Below are 21,304 nucleotides of genomic sequence, written 5' to 3'. Positions count from 1 at the left end.
TTTGGAATTGGGAAGACCCTCTTCCATAGACTTGGAGATTCCAACTTGCTATGGAGCAGTCTCTTATCATTCTGATACGTTTTCCTTTACATTTGATTGTGTTTTATATTGGAAAGCTTTTAGGATTTTAAGAAAATGTGATTCCTAATTGATGTTTTCTTTAAAAAGTTATCTCTCTTAATTCATTTTCTAATGCTTATATGGCTACCTAGTTATCCCAGCACATTTTATAGAAAAATAGGTATTTTCAGACTCAGAGCAAGGTCATTTCTAAATTGTTTTCTTCTCCATTGATTTGTCTGTCTTTGCATCAGTGGTGCCCTTCTTATTGCTTTGCTAAAAATCTTGCTATCTGGTAGAGCAAGTCCTTTCCACTTTGGATATTCTTAGCCCTTTCCATTTGTTATAAATTTTAGAATCAACTTTTCCAAGAATCAGCAATTTTCCAGAGAAAAATCTGTTCGGATTTTGATTGGGATTGCAATGAACTTATCTGTTTGGAGGAATTTGCATCTTTACAATTTTAAGTCTTCCAGTCCACAGACATGCTGTATCTACTCTATTTAGGTCTTCTTTAGTATCTGTCAAAGTTTTATAGTTCTCTCCAGAAAGATAATAAACATTTTTGTTAGACTTACTCCTAAGTACATGATAGTTCTTGGTGCTTTTATAAATGGTAGCTTTTAAATTTCATTTTCTGGCCAGGCACAATGGCTTACCCACCTTGTAAGCCAGCACTTTGTGGGGCTGAGGTAGGCGGAGATCAGGACTTCAAGAGTAGCCTGGCCAGCATGGCGAAACCCCATCTACTAAAAATACAAAAATTAGCCGTGTGTAGTGGCATGTGCCTGTAATCCCAGCTACTCAGGAGGGTGAGGCACGAGAATGTCTTGAACCTGGGAGGCAGAGGTTGCAATGAGCTAACATGTCTGCACTCCAGCCTGAGTGACAAAGTGAGACTCTGTCCTCAAAAAAAAAAAAAAAAAAAAAAATTTTTCTGATAACTCCATGTTCATATGAAAAAGTCAGTACTATTTCTAATGTTGATTGTTGTGTCTAGTGAAACTTGCTAACTCGTATTCTAACAATATACATATAAATTCACTTGGATTTTTTACATGCTTAATTATGTCTTATATGTAATTAATGACAATGTATTTCTTCTTTTCCAATTCTTTTACTTTTTCTTTTACTTGCCTTACTGCATTGAGTGGTACAGTGTTGGCAAGGAGTAGTGTCAATGTCTTGTTCCCAATCTCATAGAAAAGCCTTTAGTGTTTCACTATTAAAGATGATGTTTGCTGTTGGTTTTTGTAAGTATCCTTTTTCAAGTTAAGACGTTCACTTCTGTTGGGAGTTTAAGAGTTTTTCTCGGCCGGGCGCGGTGGCTCAAGCCTGTAATCCCAGCACTTTGGGAGGCCAAGACCGGCGGATCACGAGGTCAGGAGATCGAGACCATCCTGGCTAACCCAGAGAAACCCCGTCTCTACTAAAAAATACAAAAAACTAGCCGGGCGAGGCGGCGGGCACCTGTAGTCCCAGCTACTCGGGAGGCTGAGGCAGGAGAATGGCGTGAACCCGGGAGGCGGAGCTTGCAGTGAGCTGAGATCCGGCCACTGCACTCCAGCCTGGGCGACAGACCGAGACTCCGTCTCAAAAAAAAAAAAAAAAAAGAGTTTTTCTCACAATTGAGTACTGAATTTTTTTGTGTTTTTTGCAGAGATGCGGTTTTGCTATGTTGCTCATGCTGATCTTGAACTCTTGGCCTCCCAGAGTTCTGGGATTATAGGCGTAAGCCACCACCCCTGGCCTGGATATAAATTTTGTCAAACTCCTTTTGTGTATTACTATGGTCGTATTGTTTTTCCCTTTAGCTGTTCATGTGTGGTGAATTACACATGTTAATGCAATATTAGTTCTAATGTTAAAACAACCTGCAATTCCTGTTATAAATCCAACATTGCCATGATATATTATGAAAAAATTGCTGGATTTGTCTTGCTAATATTTTGTGGAAGATTTCAAATTTTAATTCATGAGATTGGCTTGGAATTCTTCATATATTCTTGTTAAGTTTTCATATCAGATTTATAATTAGCCTTATAAAATAAACTGGGAACTTTTTTTTTTCTTCCGTTCTTGGAAGATGTTTCATTATGAATATTTCTACTTAAAAGTTTGGTAGAATTTGTTAAAGCCATTGAGGCCTGGAGTTTTCTTTAGGGAAGAATTTTAAAATAGATAATTCATTTTCTTTAATTGTTAACGGGATGATTCAGGTTTAAAGTATATCTTTTTTTTTTTTTTTTAACCTTCAGCCAACTCACTCCATATTGTATCTTTTGACCAGTTTTTAAGTTGTGATGTTTTTCTCAGAATTTGTCCATTTGATCTACATTATAAAAAATTTATCATATGGGGCCGGGCGCGGTGGCTCAAGCCTGTAATCCCAGCACTTTGGGAGGCCGAGACGGGCGGATCACGAGGTCAGGAGATCAAGACCATCCTGGCTAACACGGTGAAACCCCATCTCTACTAAAAAATACAAAAAACTAGCCGGGCGAGGTGGCGGGCGCCTGTAGTCCCAGCTACTCGGGAGGCTGAGGCAGGAGAATGGCGTAAACCCGGGAGGCGGAGCTTGCAGTGAGCTGAGATCCGGCCACTGCACTCCAGCCTGGGCGACAGAGCGAGACTCCGTCTCAAAAAAAAAAAAAAAAAAAAAAAAAAAAAAAAAAAATTTATCATATGGTATTTATGGTATCCTCATTAACTTTATTGACTTTCTACTCCTTGTGGAGCAGGGCTACCCCATAGGCAGTGTGCCCAGAATAGCTCTCATTAACCTTTTGATGTCTATAGGATATGTAGTAATGTCCTTCTTTTCCTCTTGATTATTTTTTATCCCTTTTTTTTTTTAATCTTTTTTTGCCAGAGGTTTGTCAGTTTTATGAATCTTTGAAAAGAACCAAGTTTGGGTTTTGTCAAGCCTCTCTGATACGCTGTTTACTACTTCATTAAATCTTGCCGTTTTATTTTTTCTTCTTCAGGTTTTCTTTGCTGTTCCTTTTCTAATTTTTTTTTCTTTTCTTTTTTTTTTTTTTTTTTTTTGAGTGCAGTGGCCTGATCTCAGCTCACTGCAACCTCTGCCTTCTGGGTTCATGCTATTCTCCCGCCTCAGCCTCGTGAGTAGCTACGATTACAGTCCTGTGCCACCATACTCGGCTAGTTTTTTTGTATTTTTAGTAGAGATGGGGTTTCACCATGTTGGCCAGGCTGGCCTCAAACTCCTGACCTCAGGTGATCCTGAAGTGATCCTGACTTCAGGTGCCTCTGACTCTCAAAGTGCTGGGATTACAGGTGTGAGCCACCATGCCTGGCTCTAAATTCTTTTAATTGATTCTGTCTAGAAATAAAATGGAGATTCTTATGTAATTAAAAATTTTTAGTAGCTTTTTTTAAAAAAGGAAACATGAAAATTGATATATTTTATGTAATCCACTATCAAAAATATTATCATTTTAACTTGTAATCAATAAATTAATGAGAATTTTTTCCTATCACACCTTCAAAGTCTAGTGTGTATTTTGAACTGTGCAGCTATAGGTGGCTGCTTGTTATTCAGCTTTTCTAAAGATTGCATATAAGACTATATATTTTCCGGCCGGGCGCGGTGGCTCAAGCCTGTAATCCCAGCACTTTGGGAGGCCGAGACGGGCGGATCACGAGGTCAGGAGATCAAGACCATCCTGGCTAACCCGGTGAAACCCCGTCTCTAGTAAAAAATACGAAAAAATAGCCGGGCGAGGTGGTGGGCGTCTGTAGTCCCAGCTACTCGGGAGGCTGAGGCAGGAGAATGGTGTAAACCCGGGAGGCGGAGCTTGCAGTGAGCCAAGATCCGGCCACTGCACTCCAGCCTGGGCGACAGAGCAAGACTCCGTTTCAAAAAAAAAAAAAAAAAAGACTATATATTTTCCTCTAATTACCACTTTCATTGCATCTCCTATGTTGGTTTTAGTGTGTCATTGTCCAGTATACAATATTTTCCTATTTCTATTATTATTCTTTCATTGACCTGTTAGGTTAAAAATAAATATATCTTAATTTGTTGCCATTTTGGGGGGGATTTTTTTAGTTATCTTTTTGTTACAGTTTCAATCGTAATAACCTTGTGTTCAGAGAACATGCTTTGTGATTTCAGCCTTTCAGCCCAGTACAGTCAGATTTTATAAATATTCCTTGAATACTTGAAATGAATGTATATTCTACAGTTCTTGGGTATGATGTTCTTCATAGGTCTATTAGATCAAGTTTTTAATCCCGCTCTTTAAGTCTTCTGTTTCTTCACTGAATGTTCTTTTGCTTTTGGTTTGTTCGGCAGTTAGAGTTTCCTACTGTGTGCCTAGTTTTCCAGTATTTGTCTTGTAGTTGTGATTTTGTTTTGTATCTTTTTTTTTTTTTTTTTTGAGACGGAGTCTCGCTCTGTCCCTCAGGCTAGTGTGTAATGGCACCATCTCGGCTCACTGCAGCCTCCGTCACCTGGGTCCAAGCTATTCTCCTACCTCAGCCTCCTCACTAGCTGGAATTACAGGTGCATGCCACCATGCCCTGCTAATTTTTGTATTTTTAGTAGTGACGGGGTTTCACCATGTTGGCCACACTGGTCTTGAACTCCAGACCTCAAGTGACCTGCCCACCTCAGCCTCCCAAAGTGCTAGAATTACGGTTGTGAGCCTCCACACCTGGCCTGCTTTGTATGTCTTGAAGTGATGTTGTTAAAGTGAGTATGAATTAGAAATTGTTATGTCTTCTTGGTGAATTGAATGTTTTATTATGAAGTGACCCTCTATAGCTCTAGTAATGATTTTTACCTTAAAATATATTTTGTGGGCTATTACTTAAGCTCAGCTGGCTTGCTTTTGGTAGTGTTTGCATGATAAATATTTTACCTTCTACAGTTCTGCATCTTTTTAGATATCACTTGTAAATAACATATATTTATGTAAATATATATGTAAAAAACATATTTAAAATAAAACCCATTTTCTCTTAACCCATATAGTCTTTTAACAGAAGCATTTAACCCATTAATATTTATTGTGATTGATAGATGTTTCATTCAGTCTTTTATTTTACTTGAAGTATTTTATTTGACACATATGTTTTGTCCTTTTTAGTATTTTTAAATTGTATTTTCTTTCACTCTACTAGTTTGAAAGTTTTACACGGTTTCCATTCAGTTTTCCTCCAAATTAAAACATTTATCTTTATAAAAATATGATCTTAATAATTCTGTACTCATTCTGGGCATGGGAGGCACCTTAGAATACTTGAACTCCAGTTATTCTCTCAGCTTAGGTTACTGTTGTCATACTTTTATATGTTTCTTAAACTCACAGATATGTTTATATAATGTTCATTTAAATTTATCTTCATATTTATTACTTTTTGTTAGTCTGTATTGTTTGATGTATTTCAGACCTCCCATCTGAGATCATTTTCCTTTTGTCTGAAGTATGTTCTTTTGGAATTCTTTTTAATGTAGGTTTACTGGTAAATTCTTTTTCTCTGAAAATGTTTTCATTTTGTCTTTATTCTTGAAGAATATTTTTGTTGTATATAGAATTCTAGGTTGGTGTTAGTTTTTCTTAGCATGTTTAAGATGTTACTCAGTCATCCTCTTCCATTGTTGATAGTAAGAAATCAGCTGTTAATCCATTTTTTTTTTCCCAAGGCAAGGTCTCGCTCTGTCACCCAGGCTGGAGTGCAGTGGTATGATCTTAGCTCACTGCATTCTCTGCTTCCTGGGCTCAAGCAGTCCTCCTACCTCAGCCTCCTGAGTAGCTGGGACTACAGGTGTGTGCCCATCTCATTTTTATATGGTTTTTAGAGATGGAGTTTCGCCTGTTGCCCAGGCTGAACTTTTGAGCTCGAGCAATCTACCCACCTTGGCCTTCCAAAGAGCTATGATTACAGGCAAGAGCCACTGCACCTGGCCGTATTGCTTTTTTTGAAGGCAATTTTGTTTTCTTGTGGCTGTTTTTAAGATTTTCTTTGTCTTTTGTTTTTCTCAGTTTCACAATAATATTTCTTGTTACAAGTTTCTTTTTTATTCTGCTTGGGATTTATTGGACTTTTAAGTCTGTGGATTATATCTTGAAGTTAGTGCTAGAAAATTCTCAGCCACCATCTCTTTAAATGTTGTTGTGTATTCTTTCTTTTCTTTTGGGACTGCAATATACCTATGTTAGACGTTCTCTCTGTATCCATTACATCTCAGTGGGTTTTTTCTGTGTTCGCTCATTTTATCTTTTTGAGCTCCATTCTGGCTGTACTAATAGGTTTACTATTTTTCATTTCATTACCTCTCTTTAACCGTGCCAAATCTATTTAATCTTAACTTCTATTGTATTCTCTAACTATAGAACTCCTATTTTATTCTTTTTTGGACTTGCTAAGTCATCTTTTATGGTTTTCAGTTCCATGCTGAAGTTTTCAATATTGACTTTTATCCCCTTGTACGTGCTAAGCTTAGTTGTTTTTATAGACTCTGGTGATTCAAAAATCTTACATCTTTTGGTAGTCTCTTTCATTTGTCCACTGTTTCTGTTGCTTCTTACTCATGGTATTTTAATTATTTGTTATTTTTTTTTTTCTGTTTAGATACATTCTTTGAAAAATAATTTGGAGGAATATTTGATTCTTATGAACATGGCATTACTCACCAGAGAAGATTTTTTTGTTCTACCAGGTGCCTAGGAATGCTAACAGTCTGGGACCACATAGACCACCAGGTGATGAGACAATCCTGGGAGTCCTGTTTTACTTTGGGCCATCTTTTCTCCCAACCCTGTAGGAATAGTCATTCAGATCCTAGCTGCAAGCTAGGAGATGGTTTATCAGAGCCCAACCTCGAGGGCTCTGGGCTTTGGCTACTGTCACCCCATCATAACTGAGCTTCATGGATTGATTCTTTTCTTTCAGATTTTCTTTTAAAAATCTTTGTCTTTTTTTTTCTTCTGAAAGATTCCCCCAACATTACCATTCCCCCCTTCTGTTGACTTTTTTTGGCTCTCATTTTGAATTTTCAAGAGTTCATGTTCTCTATCTTCGTTTAAAAAAAAAATTCTTATATCGTGGATGAATGTCATTCAGGATATCTATACATACATGCGCATACCTCATTTTTATTGCATTTCACTTTATTGCACTTTGCAAAGTGACATTTTTTACAAATTCAGAGTTTGGCAACCCTATGTCCACAAGTCTATCAGCACCATTTTTCTAACATATGTGCCCATTTTGCCTCTCTGTCACTTTTTTTTTTTCTCCTGAGACAGGGTCTTGCTCTGTCACCCAGGCTGGAATGCAGTGGTATAATTATGCCTCACTGCGGCCTTGACCTCTTGGGCTCAAGGGATCCTCTTGTCTCAGTTTCTTGAGTAGCTGAGACTGCAGATGTGCGCCACCACACACCCAGCTAATTTTTAAATTTTTTATAGAGATGGGGTTTCCCTATGTTGCCCAAGCTGCTCTCGAACTCCTGGGCTTAAGTGATCCTCCCACCTCAGCCTTTCAAAATGCTGGGATTACAGGCATGAGCCACAGCACCTGGTCTCTATCACATTATAATAATTCTGCCAATATTCCAGACTTTGTCATTATTAAATCTGTTATGGTGATCTGTGATCAGTGATCCCTGATGTTATTGTCTAATTGCTTTGGGATGCAGTGAACCCGTGAGAGTCATCCATGAGGGTTGGAATCAACTTTTTCCAAAATCCTGTTAATCAAGAGTGAACTTAATCGACTAATGTTGTGTATGTTCTGACTGCTCCACCAATCTGTGGGTCCCCTATCTCTCTCCCTCTCCTCAGGCCTCCCTATTCTCTGAGACACAATAATATTGAGAATAGACCAATTAATAACCCTACAATGTGAAAGGAAGAGGTTACATGTCTCTCACTTTAAATCAAAAGCTAGAAATTATTAAGCTTAGTGAGGAGGGCATTTCAAAAGCTGAGAGAGGCTGAAAGCTAGGCCTCTTGTGCCAAATAGCTAGCCAAGTTGTGAATGCATAGGAAAAGTTCTTGAAAGAAATTAAAATTGTTACTCCAGTGAACACATAAATGTTAAGTAAGCAAAACAGCCTTATTGCTTATGGAAAGAAAGTCTGAATGGTCTGAATAGAAGATCAAGCCAGCCAAAACATGCCCTTAAGCCAATGCCTAATCTATAATAGATCAAGGCCCTAACTCTCTTCAATTCTGTGAAGGCACAGAGAGGTGAAGAAGTTGCAGCAGAAAAGTTGGAAGCTAGCTGACCTTGGTTTGTGCAGTTTAAGGAAAAAAGCCATCTCCATAACATGGAAGTGCAAGGTGAAGCAGCAAGCACTAGTGGGGAAGCTGCAGCAAGTTATCCAGAAAATCTGGCTAATGATGAGGGTGGATACGGTAAACAACAGATTTTCAATGGAGACAAAACACCCTTCTATTGGAAGAAGATGCCATCTAAAGCTTTTATAGCTAGAGAGAGGTCAGTGCATGGGCTTCAAAGAACAGGCTGATTCTCTTGCTAGAGGCCAATGAAGCCAGTGAGTTTAAGTTGAAGCCAGTGCTCATTATCATTCTGAATATGGTAGGGCCCTTAGGCATTATGCTAAATCTATTCTACCTGTGCTCTAGAAATGGAATAGCAAAGCATGAATGACAGCATATGTTTATAACATGATGTACTGAATATTTTAAGCCTACAGTTGAGACCTACTGCTCAGAAAAAAAAGATTCAGTTTAAAATGTTACTACTCATTGACAACACACCTGGTCACCCAAGAGCTCTGATGGAGATAAACAAGAAAATTAATGTTGTTTTCATACCTACTGACACATCCATTCTTCAGTCCTTGTTATTTTGACTTTCAAGTCTCATTATTTAAGAAATACATTCCCCAAGGCTGTAGGTGCCATAGATAGTGATTCCTCTGATGGATCTGGGCAAAGTAAATTGAAAACCTTCTAGAAAGGATTCACCATTCTAGATGCCATTAAGAATATTGATGATTCTTGGGAGAAAGTCAAAATATCACCATTAACTGGATTTTTGGAAGAAGTTGATTCCAACCCACATGGATGATTTGAGGGGTTCAAGACCAGTGGAGGAAGTCACTGCAGATGTGGTAGAAATAGCAAGATAGCTAGAATTAGAGTGGAGCCTGAGGATGAGTGAATTGCTACAATCTCATGGTAAAAATTTCCTGAGTTGCTTCTTAAAGAGGTTTTTAGAGATGAAATATACTTCTGGTGAAGATGTTGTGAACACTGTTGAAATGACAACAAAGGATTTAAAATATTACACAGACTTAGTGGATAAGGCTGCTGCAGGACTTGGGAGAATTAACTTCAACTTTTTTTTTTGAGACAGAGTCTTGCTCTGTCACCCAGGCTGGAGTGCAGTGGCATGATCTCGGCTCACTGCAAGCTCCGCCTCCTGGGTTCATGCCATTCTCCTGCCTCAGCCTCCCGAATACCTGGGACTACAGGCGCCCACCACCACACCCGGCTAATTTTTTTGTATTTTTAGTAGAGACGGGATTTCACCATGTTAGCTAGGGTGGTCTCGATCTCCTGACCTCGTGATCCACCCTCCTTGGCCTCCCAAAGTGCTAGGATTATAGGTGTGAGCCACTGCGCCCGGCCTTAACTTCAATTTTGAAGGAAGTTCTGTGGGCAAAATGCTATCAAATAGCATTGCATGGTACAGATAAATCTTTTGTGAAAGGCAGAGTCAATTTATGTGGCAAACTTGATTGTTGTCTTATTTTAAGAAATTGCCACAGCCACCCCAGCTTTCAGCAACCACCACTCTGATCAGTCAGCAGCTGTCAACACTGAGGTAAGACCCTCTACTAGCAAAAAGATTATGACTCATTAAAGGCTCAGATGATCATTAGCATGATTTAGCAGTAAAGTATTTTTAAATTAAGGTGTGTGTGTTTGTGTGTGGGTGTGTGTGTGTATATATATATATTTAGTGCTACTACCGTACACAAAATGGATTGTAGTGTAGACATAACTTTCATGTGCACTGGGAAACTGAAAAATTCGTGCGACTCACTTTACTGCAGTATTAGCTTTGTTGCAGTGGTCTGGAACAGAGCCTTCAATATCTCTGAGGTATACTTGTATTTATTTATTTATTTATTTTTAAAAAAACCTCTGTATTGGCTCTCTTTCCTTCAGATTCTAGTTTTTGTTTGTTTTGGCCTCTCTTTTATGGTGGAGACTTTATTGAAATGTGTGGTGATCCTTGGCTGCTAACTTATATTTGAATGAGGCATGAAAAGTTCATTGGGAGCTCACTAGGCACTGGGGTGCAGGGCCTGAATTCTCAGTATCTTTAAGCCTATTCTGTAGATCCTAGCTCTCCATCTGCTGCTTGGGAATTATAAAGGCCTTCCCACCAGGGTTTTGGGAGCTAAGCTGTGGGAGGAGGCTGGGGTCTCATTGTTCAGTATGTAGACCTTCGCTTGATCCCTACTGCACTCCAGTGCCCCTTGGTTCACAGAGTAACGTGGAGTGGGGGTTGGTAACTTTTCCTGCAAAGGAACAGATAATAAATATTTCCTGGCCGGGCGCGGTGGCTCAAGCCTGTAATCCCAGCACTTTGGGAGGCCGAGACGGGCGGATCACGAGGTCAGGAGATCGAGACCATCCTGGGTAACACAGTGAAACCCCGTCTCTACTAAAAAATACAAAAACTTAGCCGGGCGAGGTGGCGGGCGCCTGTAGTCCCAGCTACTCGGGAGGCTGAGACAGGAGAATGGCGTGAACCCGGGAGGCGGAGCTTGCAGTGAGCTGAGATCCGGCCACTGCACTCCAGCCTGGGTGACAGAGCGAGACTCCGTCTCAAAAAAAAAAAAAATAAAAAATAAATAAATAAATAAATAAATATTTCCTGCTTTGTGGGTAATGTGATCTCTGTCACAACCACTCTGCTTTGCTATTGTAGCGTGAAAGCAGCCATAGAAAATATATAGATGAGTGAATGTGAATGAATTCCAATAAAATTTTACTTATGGACACTGGAAATTTATTTTATTTTATGTATTTATTTTTGAGACAGAGTCTTGCTCTGTCGCCTAGGCTGGCTTGCAGTGGCACTATCTCGGCTCACTGCAACCCCCGCCTCCCAGGTTCAAGTGATTCTCCTGCTTCATTTTCGCGAGTACCTGGGATTACAGCCACCCACCACCATGCCCAGCTAATTGTTTGTATTTTTAGTAGAGGCAGGGTTTTACTATGTTGACCAGGCTGGTCTCGAACTCCTGACCTCAGGTGATTCACCTGCCTCAGCCTCCCAAAGCGCTGGGATTACAAGCATGGGTCACCATGCCTGTTTTTTTGTTTGTTTTTGTTTCTCGTTTGTTTGTTTTTTAGACAGGGTCTCGCTCTGTCACTTAGGCTGGAATGCAGTGGCACAATCTTGGCTCACTACAACCTCTGCCTCCCAGTCACTTTCAAGAAGTGATTCTTGTGCTTCAACCTCCTGAGTAGCTGGGATTACAGGCATGCACCACAAGGCCCAGCTAATTTTTGTGTTTTTAGTAGAGATGGGGTTTTGCCATGTTGGCCAGGCTGGTCTTAAACTCTTGGCCTCAAGTGATCCGCCTGTCTCAGCCTCCCAAAGTGCTAGGATTATAGGCGTGAGCCACCCCGCCCAGCCTAGAAATCGAATTTCATAGCATTTTCATGTGTCTTGAAATACTGGTCTTCTGACTTTTTTCCCCCAACCATTAAAAAATGTAAAAATCACTCTTAGACACAGCCCTAGCAGTAAGGTGTTAGGGAAGGCTTGGGGCAGGGATCTGACTGCTCTTTATATGGACTTCTTGAGTTTCTCTTGTGGAGTTGCTTCTCGTGGGAATTCCTTTCTGAAGAAGTTAGGTTTCAGCTCTTCCCACCTTATTACTAATAAGCTTGGTTAAAACTTTGAAATCTGTCTCCTCTACTCATTCTCTTTGTGTTTTTATATCCTTTCATTTCTTTACTGTCATTTTAGGAGAGTTTTGGAAAGTAGAATGATGCATGTATGCAGTCTTGCATGTTCCTACTTTTATGCTGCATTTTTTAAAAGTCACATCTACCTTCATTTTAATACCTTTGTTTCTCTAAGAGTAAGAAATATCTTCTGCAGGATTGGAGGTCAAGAAACTTTTTGCTTTCCTTTTTTGCTAGAATAATAAATCATTCTGCTATTCTTTTTGGTCTTTTTTGGGAGGGGGAGAAGGATGAAAACAAATTCTTTGGCTTATATGTTGATTAGAGAGTGGAAGGCAAATCCAAGTTAATTTCTACTTAGATTTATGTCCACTGAACTTAGGTCTGCGTGTATTTGGTCTGCCATATTTTTGTATTATTATATTGTTTCTGATTTACCATATGTTAAATTATTATTTCTGGCTTAAGTCAATTTCTAGAATATTCTGTTAAATTTATTGTTTTCAGTGTAAAAACCTATGGTGTAGATGTTAACCATTTTTAAGATGTAAACGATTTTATGAAATATTTCCCTTTAATGCTAATAAAACTTGACCGTGATGTCTGGCTTTGTGGGCTATGTGATCTCTGTCACAGCTACTCAGCTCTGCTGTTGTAGTGTGAAAGCAGCCACAGAAAATATTTAAATTAGTGAGTATAGAATGTGTTCTAATAACATTTTACTTACAGACACTGGAAATATCGTTGCAAAATTACCCATGTTTCAGAGTTAGCAAGTAGGGAGAAAAAACCTGGAGAAATCCTTGACACATTTTACACTGTCCTACCCATCACTTTCTTACTCTAGTAGGCAAAATGAAAGCTGTTTTAACTGTAGAAGAGAAGAGGAGGCCAAGAGGGAAAGCCAGGAAATAGGATAAAATTTTTTAACCACAGTAGGAGCCTGTATCTTTTAGTTGGCTGAGGCCTTCGAGACCATCTGGTGTAGAAACGTTCCAGCCTCGCTGTGCATAGGAGTCACCCAGAGGAGAGCTTTCACCCGGAAGAGAGCTTTCATCTGGGCTTTTACTGAACTCTCTCAAAGTGACTTTTGGATGGGCAGTCAGTTTGGGGAACCCTTGTTTTTTTGTTTTTTTGGTTTTTTTTTAAATAGGTCTTTCCCCTACCAGATGGTTACAGATGGTAAACTGAGTCCAGAGATGCTAATTGTTAGGTCACACTGTTGGGTTGGAACCTAATGTGCTGCACCAAGCATAGTCTGAATTCCATAGGCCTGCATTCCTGGTTGAATGCAATCTTGCATGTTCTTCCATGTATACACAGATTTTAATTTGCATGGATTTGCTGCTTTTTTTTTTTTTTTTGGAGACAGAGTTTCGCTCTTGTTGCCCAGGCTGGAGTGCAATGGCACGATCTTGGCTCGCTGCAACCTCCGCCTCCTGGGTTCAAGTGCTTCTCCTGCCTCAGACTCCTGAGTAGCTGGGATTACAGGCATGTGCCACCACGCCTGGCTAATTTTGTATTTTTAGTAGAGATGGGGCTTCTCCTTGTTGGTCAGGTTGGTCTCGAACTCCTGACCTCAGGTGATCTGCCCGCCTCGGCCTCCCAAAGTGCTGGGATTACAGGCGTGAGCCACTGCACAGGTTTGCTGCATTTTGAAAGTATGATTGTTGTTAGATTTTGCCAGCTAATGATTGCTACAGAAAAGTTTGTTTTACAGGCACAAAAATGTTCCTAAAAATTATGACTTACTGTATTTTTTTGTTTGTTTGTTTGTTTGTTTGTTTGTTTTTTGAGACGGAGTCTCACTCTGTCCCCCTTGCTGGAGTGCAGTGGCCGGATCTCAGCTCACTGCAAGCTCCGCCTCCCGGGTTCAGGCCATTCTCCTGCCTCAGCCTCCCGAGTAGCTGGGACTACAGGCTCCCGCCACCTCGCCCGGCTAGTTTTTTTGTATTTTTTAGTAGAGACGGGGTTTCACTGTGTTAGCCAGGATGGTCTCGATCTCCTGACCTCGTGATCCACCCGTCTCGGCCTCCCAAAGTGCTGGGATTACAGGCTTGAGCCACCGCGCCCGGCCGACTTACTGTTTTTATGCTTGGCTCGTATAGCCATATCTTGTTTGCTCCAAATGCTATGACTTGAGTGGATAAGCACTTTTTCTTTGGAATAGTGTTATCCATCAAGGACTCGGCCAAGGATCAACACTTACATCATAGCTATAACCAGCAGAGATTTAAATTTTAAATCTGTAATTAATTAGAGATTTTCTTCAAATTGCAGAGCCAGTTGAATGTCAAAACTGGAGAGGACCATAAGTACAGCCTCCAATAATTCATAAAAGATTTGTCTGAAAGTATTACGGAAGGGATATTCATGATCCTTTTTATTTTTATCTTTATTTATTTGAAATAGTTTGAATAGTGTTTGAACCGAGTGAACTCAGGGTTTTTTTCCCACCCTTTTTAAAAATAATTTTTTTCTTATAAAAGATATATTCACAGTTAAAAACTTTCTGTGGTGCAGAAGGATATAAAGTGAAGCAAGTTCTTTGCCATCTCATTCCCATTCAATAAGGAAATAGGGGTTCCTTAGGTATTTATTTGAAGATATCCTCCTGTTGGCTATGGCTCTGGGACCATAGTATAAAATCTGAGGAATGATGACGGAACTATTGACAAGTTGAATTCATTGAATGGACAAGGAGAAAAACAGCAATCCCTAGGAAGGAACTGGCTGGATAAGTATAAAATATTTCAGGCTGGGCACGGTGGCTCATGCATGTAATCCTTGCATTTTGGGAGGCTGAGGCGGGCAGATCGCTTGAACTCAGGAGTTTTAGACCAGCTGGGATAACATGGTGAAATCCCTTCTCTACCAAAAAAAAAAAAAAAATTAGGCATGGTGGCATGTACCTGTGTTCCCAGCTACTTGGGAGGGTGAGGTGAGAGGATTGCCTTGAGCCCAGGAAGTCAAGGCTGCAGTGAGTCGTTACCGTGCCACTGCACTCCAGCCTAGGCAACAAAGCAAGGCCCTGTCAAAAAAAAACAAAACAAATACAAAAAAAATTCTGTTTCTCTACTAGTTGCACATAGCAGCAAATTTTACTCTTCAGAGAATAGTCTAAAATGCAGAACGAGCAATCAAAGCTCCTGAGATTCCAGAAGAGTTTGAGGCCTCCCACATCCTTCGCCACCCCTTTATCATCTCTTTCCCTGTAATTCTGAGTATGGTGATCTTTTTTTCAAATGTACAGAGCTAAGAAGTAGCAAAGGAGGAGAGAGTGCTGAGTACAGCTGATGCTGACAACTTCAGACCAATAGCTTAAAAACATGCAAGAAAAAAACATAATCGGATGAGAAGATCGGCATACTGAAACGCAGATACAGACTTCAAAGTTATAGTCTATACTTCACTTTGTTTTGAGGGCGGGTTAAAGAAAAATATAAAAATCAGTAGTTTGCTATAGGGAACCCTAAACCATCAATAGGTGTTCATTATAAAACTATTTGTGAAAACAGCAGTTTGTGGTAAGGCTGAATGACATGTTATTGTATTCATAATATATGTTAGTAATTTTCAGAATCCCAGTTAAAATTATTTTATGTTTGATTTTCAGTTCCGCTTACTTATATGATCATTTCAAGAGATGTAATGTTGATTGCTGCTGTTTTTTATGTCAGATACCGAACTCTTCCAACACCAGTGAGTTTGTTTCCAAAAAGTATTCTTTTAGCATTGTGTATGATTTAAGGAAAAAACAAAAAGATATTTTTTAAAGTCAACCTCTTTTCAATTGATGGCACGTGAAACCCAGACCAGCCAGCCCATATCCCTAGAAGCAAATTCTTTAAAGGTGTTTCACATAGGTCCGAGACATATTGTCTAACCTCTACCATGGATAGTCTAGAATTGGTTTTAAAAATCACAGTTGTATGAACATGGAACGATTTGTTTGCATATTTATTCATGAGCTCTATAAATATTTGAGCACAGACGTGTGGCAATTAACCTCTTTTGGCTCCCAGTCTACTGAAAATAGAGCGGTATTTTGTTCATTTTATTTTTTAATTCAAAAAAGAAAATAGTGAATAAGGGAATTTTGAGTTTAGTAAAATTTTATAAAGCAACTTTATAGGTATTGTGTTTGAATTTTACAGCAATTGAGAAATCTATAAATTTTTTAAAACTCAATTTTCAGTATATATTGAATGTATGATTTATAAAATTATGTTGTTACCTGACTATAATAACAAAATGTCTATTTTAAATTAAAATGTCTATTTTAAACAATAAATTAATTATCTTTTTTGGTCCTCTGCCAGCGAACACTTGCCAAGTATTTCAATCCTTGCTATGCCACAGCTAGGTTAAAACCAACATTCATCAGCAAGGTAAGAGAATGCAATGTTCTTTTAAGTTATCCCTTTGTAAATTTTTATTATATGGGATATAAACCTCAGTCAAGAACAGCTGAAAATGAGACAAATTTAAATGCATAGAGTATAGAGACTAGAGAGTGGCGTTAGGCAGGCAACTTTAACCCAGTTCTTTTGTCCTCCATTTTTTTTGGATCATCCTTTACATGTTGTGCCTTGAGTTGGTGGTCTAAGAATTTAAGCTCTGAATGAGGTAATTGGGCCACTGTTCAGGTAAAGGGAATTGAAATGTAGTTGTTCCTTTTTTTTTTTTTTTTTGAGACAAGGTCTTACTTTGTTGCCCAGGCTGGTATGGAACTCCTGGCTTCAAGCAGTCCTCCTGCCTTGGGCTCCCAAATTATTGGGATTACAGGAGTGAGCCACCAAGCTTGGCTGTAATTGCTTCTTGATTGAGTTTCACAGATTATGAAGAGTCCCTTGTGGTTTCACTTCCCTCCTCCCTGTGGTGAAAACACCAAATGGCCGTTCATTTTCAGGATTGACAGTTAAGTGGAAAGGCGTAGGAGAGTAGGAAAAAGTTTTGTTCACTGATAAACAACTGCTACTCTTAGTTGTCCATTCTGTTTTCCTGAGCATTCAGGACAGTAAGTATATGCCAGTCTGCACACAAAAAGGATACTGTTAATGCCTCTCAAACCATATTTGTTTTTCTAGTAGTTTTGATAAGTTTTCTCTGTTCATTCTTTTGTCCCATATTTAATGTCAAGGATTTAACAAGTTAAGAATGCCCATCCTTTTTGGGAGAGAAGGGTAGTGGCTTTTATACAGAACTCCCTGGGGTGGACTTTTACCTACATGCATAGGGTTTGGGTTTTTTTGTTGTTTTTTGTTTGTTTGTTTGGCTTCAAGTGACTTGTATTTATATTGTATTTGAGTGTAGCACTACATGGAAAGTGGCTTAAAGAGGTACAGGGACAAGTGCCTTAAACCCTTATAGGAAGTCCTTCAGATAAAATTTATTTTTTATTTTATTTTATTTTTAAGATGGATTTTTTGCTCTTGTTGCCCAGGCTGGAGTGCAATGATGCGATTTCGGCTCACTGCAGTCTCCACCTGCCGGGTTCAAGCAATTCTCCTGCCTCAGTCTCCCAAGTAGCTGCGATTACAGGCGTGCGCCACCATGCCCAGCTAATTTTTTTGTATTCTTTAGTAGAGATGGGGTTTCACCATGTTGGTCAGGCTGGTCTCAAACTCCTAACCTCAGGTGATCCACCCACCTCGGCCTCCCAAAGTGCTGGGATTACAGGCGTGAGCCACTGCGCCCGGCTATTATTTTTTAAAATGAAGTGTCATTTGGCTGGAGAACGGGTGATAGAACAGAGGTGCTTGTCTGCTTCACTCCTGTTTTCATACTTTACAGACTCTTCCATGGAATGCTTCTCATGATGATAGAGGGAGTGTCCAGTGTGTTTCTTGTTCTATTTTCTTTTCTCCCCAGTGCTGTCTTTTAGTGTAGGGAAGCCTACTCATTTCCTCCTTTAGAGAGGTTCTTTTATGGAGATGAGTGCTTTGTCTTTGAAATAGGGTCTTGCTCTGTCCGCCCAGCCTTGAGCGCAGTGACGCAATCATAGCTCACTGCAGCCTTGACCTCCCAGGCTCAAAATATCCTCCCACATCAGCCTCCCAAGTAGCTGAGAGTACAGGTGCATGCCACCATGCTTGACTGGTTTTTAACTAGCTGGTCTTGAACTCCTGTGCTCAAGTAGTCCTTCTGCCTCAGCCTCCAAAAGTGTTGGGATTGCAGGCATGAACTACTGCATCTGTCCTGAGATGCGTGCATTTTAATTTTCTAACCTCACAAGGTTTGACAGGTAGGCAAGAAAGGAACATCAGATAAGGCCCTAGGAAATCTAGGTTCCAGCTTTGGTTCTGTTGTCTGCTGTGACTGCAGGCAAGTCACCTAACTCCTTACTCTTTTACCCATGAGGAGGTAGCCTAGTTATTTTCATATTCTATTTTAATGGGCAGTTGGAAAAAAGGCAAATAATTTTGTAACATTTTTGAGTTGCTGTGGGAATTCAAGGTAGTGGTATTTTCTGACAGTTGTCATTACTCTCACTCTTAAGGGCAGCTGTGCAGACAGATGGGTCAGTTAGTGAAGTTGACCCTTTTGTGTGTGCTCACCTGTGAATGCAAGCTTCTTGGGCAGGGACAGTGTAGATGAACCGCAAGCATGCTGAGGGTATGTCATGTTATAGTGTGATGGGCTGTGCTTTTGTCTTGAACGCTTGAAATAGGATCCAGTTAGCACTATTCATTTAGAACTCTTTCTTTTTTTATTTAGGTAAATACAGCAGTCCAATTAATCTTGGTGGCAGCTTCTTTGGCAGCTCCAGTTTTCAACTATGCTGACAGCATTTATCTTCAGATACTGTGGTAAGCTAAATTTAGAATCACTGTCTTAGAATGTCAACAGAATGACTTATTGTGATAGCCCTAGAATGACCTTGTTCTTACAGCATTTATCGAGCACTGACTGGATAAAGCTGTGGCTATATTTTGTGATTGATACCATTGTTAAGACACTTCCTGTGAAGTATGAGATGTAGAAGTTAGCTTTCATACAAATTAAAAGGGATAAACGGTACTGATAATGTGTTAGGGTTTTGGAGGAAGAGATAACTTCATAGGAATAAGAGGGACGGTTTCAGGGAGGAGGTGGTGTTTGATGCATGAAGTATAGGTGGATTGTGTAGGACTCAGAGGAGGCCACTAGGTGAAAGACAGGGCCTAAGCCAAGAGACAGAGTGTTGGAGAGAGGGTAGGGAAGCTGAGTCCAGCCTGTTGAAAGGGTTGTTGTAGGAGGGAAAACTGGAGAAAGGAGTTTGAATTTTATTATACTAATTGCTTATTTATCATCTTAAAAGTGTGTCAAATTCATGCTTTCAGAGTTCAAAATATGTCACATTGATATTGGAGTATTATATTTTGGCACAATTTTAACTAGAATTAAAATTATCTTGCTTGGTACAGTCTGGACCAGAAAGTGGTGACTAATCACAGTCAGTTAAGCCAGGCAAGCTTTTAAAAAATGACAACTACTCTAAACTTTTTAATTTAAAATATTTAAGTGTACATTTATCCCAATTCATCTTATACCTTCTGATATAGGATGAAGACTTTTTGAATGTAGGTCCATCAGTGGGAGTTTTTTCTTTCTTGGATAAACTACATCCATAATACAACCTCTCTAATTTTCATTTTCTACTTCTTTAAGGTGATGCAAGAACTTAAAACATTTACAAAGCAGTCTAAGAACTGTTTAGATTTTTTCCCTAGTCTTTTCACAATCATCTTGCCTATTTATTTTGACAGTACTTTTTTTCCCTAGGTACCCATGAAAACAGAGACAGTATTTTTTTTTGATCAAGTCACCTTTATTGAGTCTTTTGTAAAGCATCCAATGTAGTTTTCAGAAATAGCAATTTAAAAAAAATTTTTTTTTTTTTTTTTTTTTTGGAGACAGGGTCTTGCTCTGTCACCCAGGCTGTAGTGCAGTGGCATGATCATAGCTCACAGTAACCTTGAATTGCTGGCCTCAAGTGATCCTCCCACTTCAGCCTCCTGAGTAACTGGGATTACAGGCATGTGCCACCACACCTAGCTATTTTGGTTTTTTTTAATTTAATTAATTTTTTTTTTTTTCTTTTTTTTTTTTGAGACGGGTTCTCACTCTGTTGCCCAGGCTGGAGTGCAATGGCCTGATCTTAGCTCACTGCAACCTCTACCTCACGGGTTCAAGTCATTCTCCCACCTCAACTTCCTGAGTAGCTGGGATTACAGGCACCCACCACCATACCTGGCCAATTTTTATATAGTAGAGGCAGGATTTCACCATGTTGGTCAGGCCGATCTCTCACTCCTGGCCTCGATCCACCTGCCTCGGCCTCAAAGTGCTAGGATTACAGGTGTGAGCCACTGCGCCCAGCCACTAATTTTTTATATTATTATTTTTTGTAGAAACAGGGTCTCACTATGTTGCCCAAGCTGGTCTCAAACTCTTGGCTTCGAGCAATCCTCCTGCCTCAGCCTCCCAAAGTGGTAGGATTATAGTCATGAGCCTCTGCGTCCAGCTAGAAATAGCAATTTTTCTAACACATAGATTCATTGGTTTATGAATTTAGTATATCAAAGTGGCATGAACAGATTCAAGATCCAACAAAAGGGAATCTTGATTCTGCCTCACCTAATAAAAGCAGAAGTGCGTGAGTGCACTAAAAAGTAATCTCCTAGCTGTGGGCATTCAGCATGCCACGGGCATCAGTTGATGTCATTTCAAGGAGAATCCAGTTAAGGGTAATTTGGTAAAGAAAGCTGAAATTTATTTAAAATTACTCAGATAACTTTAGAATTCTCAAAAGCTACAGGAAATAGAGTCTGGTACCCTGAGCAGCATGGAGCAGTAGAAGGAGCATGTGGGCTTTAGAGCTGAAACCAAGTCAGGCTCAAACATAGTTCTTTGATAAGCCCTGAGCAAGTTATCCGGGTCTTCCATTTCCCCCTTCTGGAGGATGAGTTTGTTGTAAGAATAAAATGAGAATGTAAGACACCTAGAGGATGCCTGAGTAAAAAATGACAGTTGCTAGTAGTATTTATTTGTAGGGCTCACTACCTAGAATAATTTTGTTTGACATTACTAATTAAAATGAAGTCTTAAAGAAAAGCAGTGTATTTAGACTCTTATAGTTAAGAAAAATTACACCACAGAGCCCTTTTTACTTTTTTTTTTTTTTAGACGGAGTCTCACTCTGTCGCCCAGGCTGGAGTGCAGTGGCACATCTTGGCTGACTGCAGGCTCTGCCTCCCGGTTCACGCCATTCTCCTGCCTCAGCCTCCTGTGTAGCTGAGACTAGAGGCGCCCGCCCGGCTAATTTT

The 21,304-nt window shown here is 39.7% G+C and overlaps 1 protein-coding gene across 11 annotated transcripts in view; it reads left to right on the top strand.

Moving 5' to 3' along the window:
• The window catches only part of CRLS1 (cardiolipin synthase 1), a 36,340-nt gene that overhangs the window by 11,844 nt on the left and 3,192 nt on the right, over window positions 1-21,304 (top strand). For 7 of the 11 annotated variants that reach the window (XR_012419166.1, XM_074004818.1, XM_005568391.5 and 4 more), the window contains 3 exons: window positions 15,610-15,695; window positions 16,316-16,384; window positions 18,714-18,805. Coding sequence is in view for 10 of the 11 variants with exons in the window: in XM_074004818.1 (XP_073860919.1) it covers window positions 15,610-15,695; window positions 16,316-16,384; window positions 18,714-18,805 (247 nt within the window). In the remaining variant the exon portion in view is untranslated. Of the gene's footprint in view, window positions 1-6,660; window positions 6,792-15,609; window positions 15,696-16,315; window positions 16,385-18,713; window positions 18,806-21,304 lie in introns of those variants that run through there. The other 4 variants (XM_045362534.3, XM_074004814.1, XM_074004815.1 and 1 more) reach the window with 4 other exon arrangements.

The sequence above is a fragment of the Macaca fascicularis genome, chromosome 10, assembly GCF_037993035.2.
Source record: "Macaca fascicularis isolate 582-1 chromosome 10, T2T-MFA8v1.1".
Classification (NCBI taxonomy): Eukaryota; Metazoa; Chordata; class Mammalia; order Primates; family Cercopithecidae; genus Macaca; species Macaca fascicularis.
This window is presented reverse-complemented; position numbering and strand designations above follow the sequence as displayed.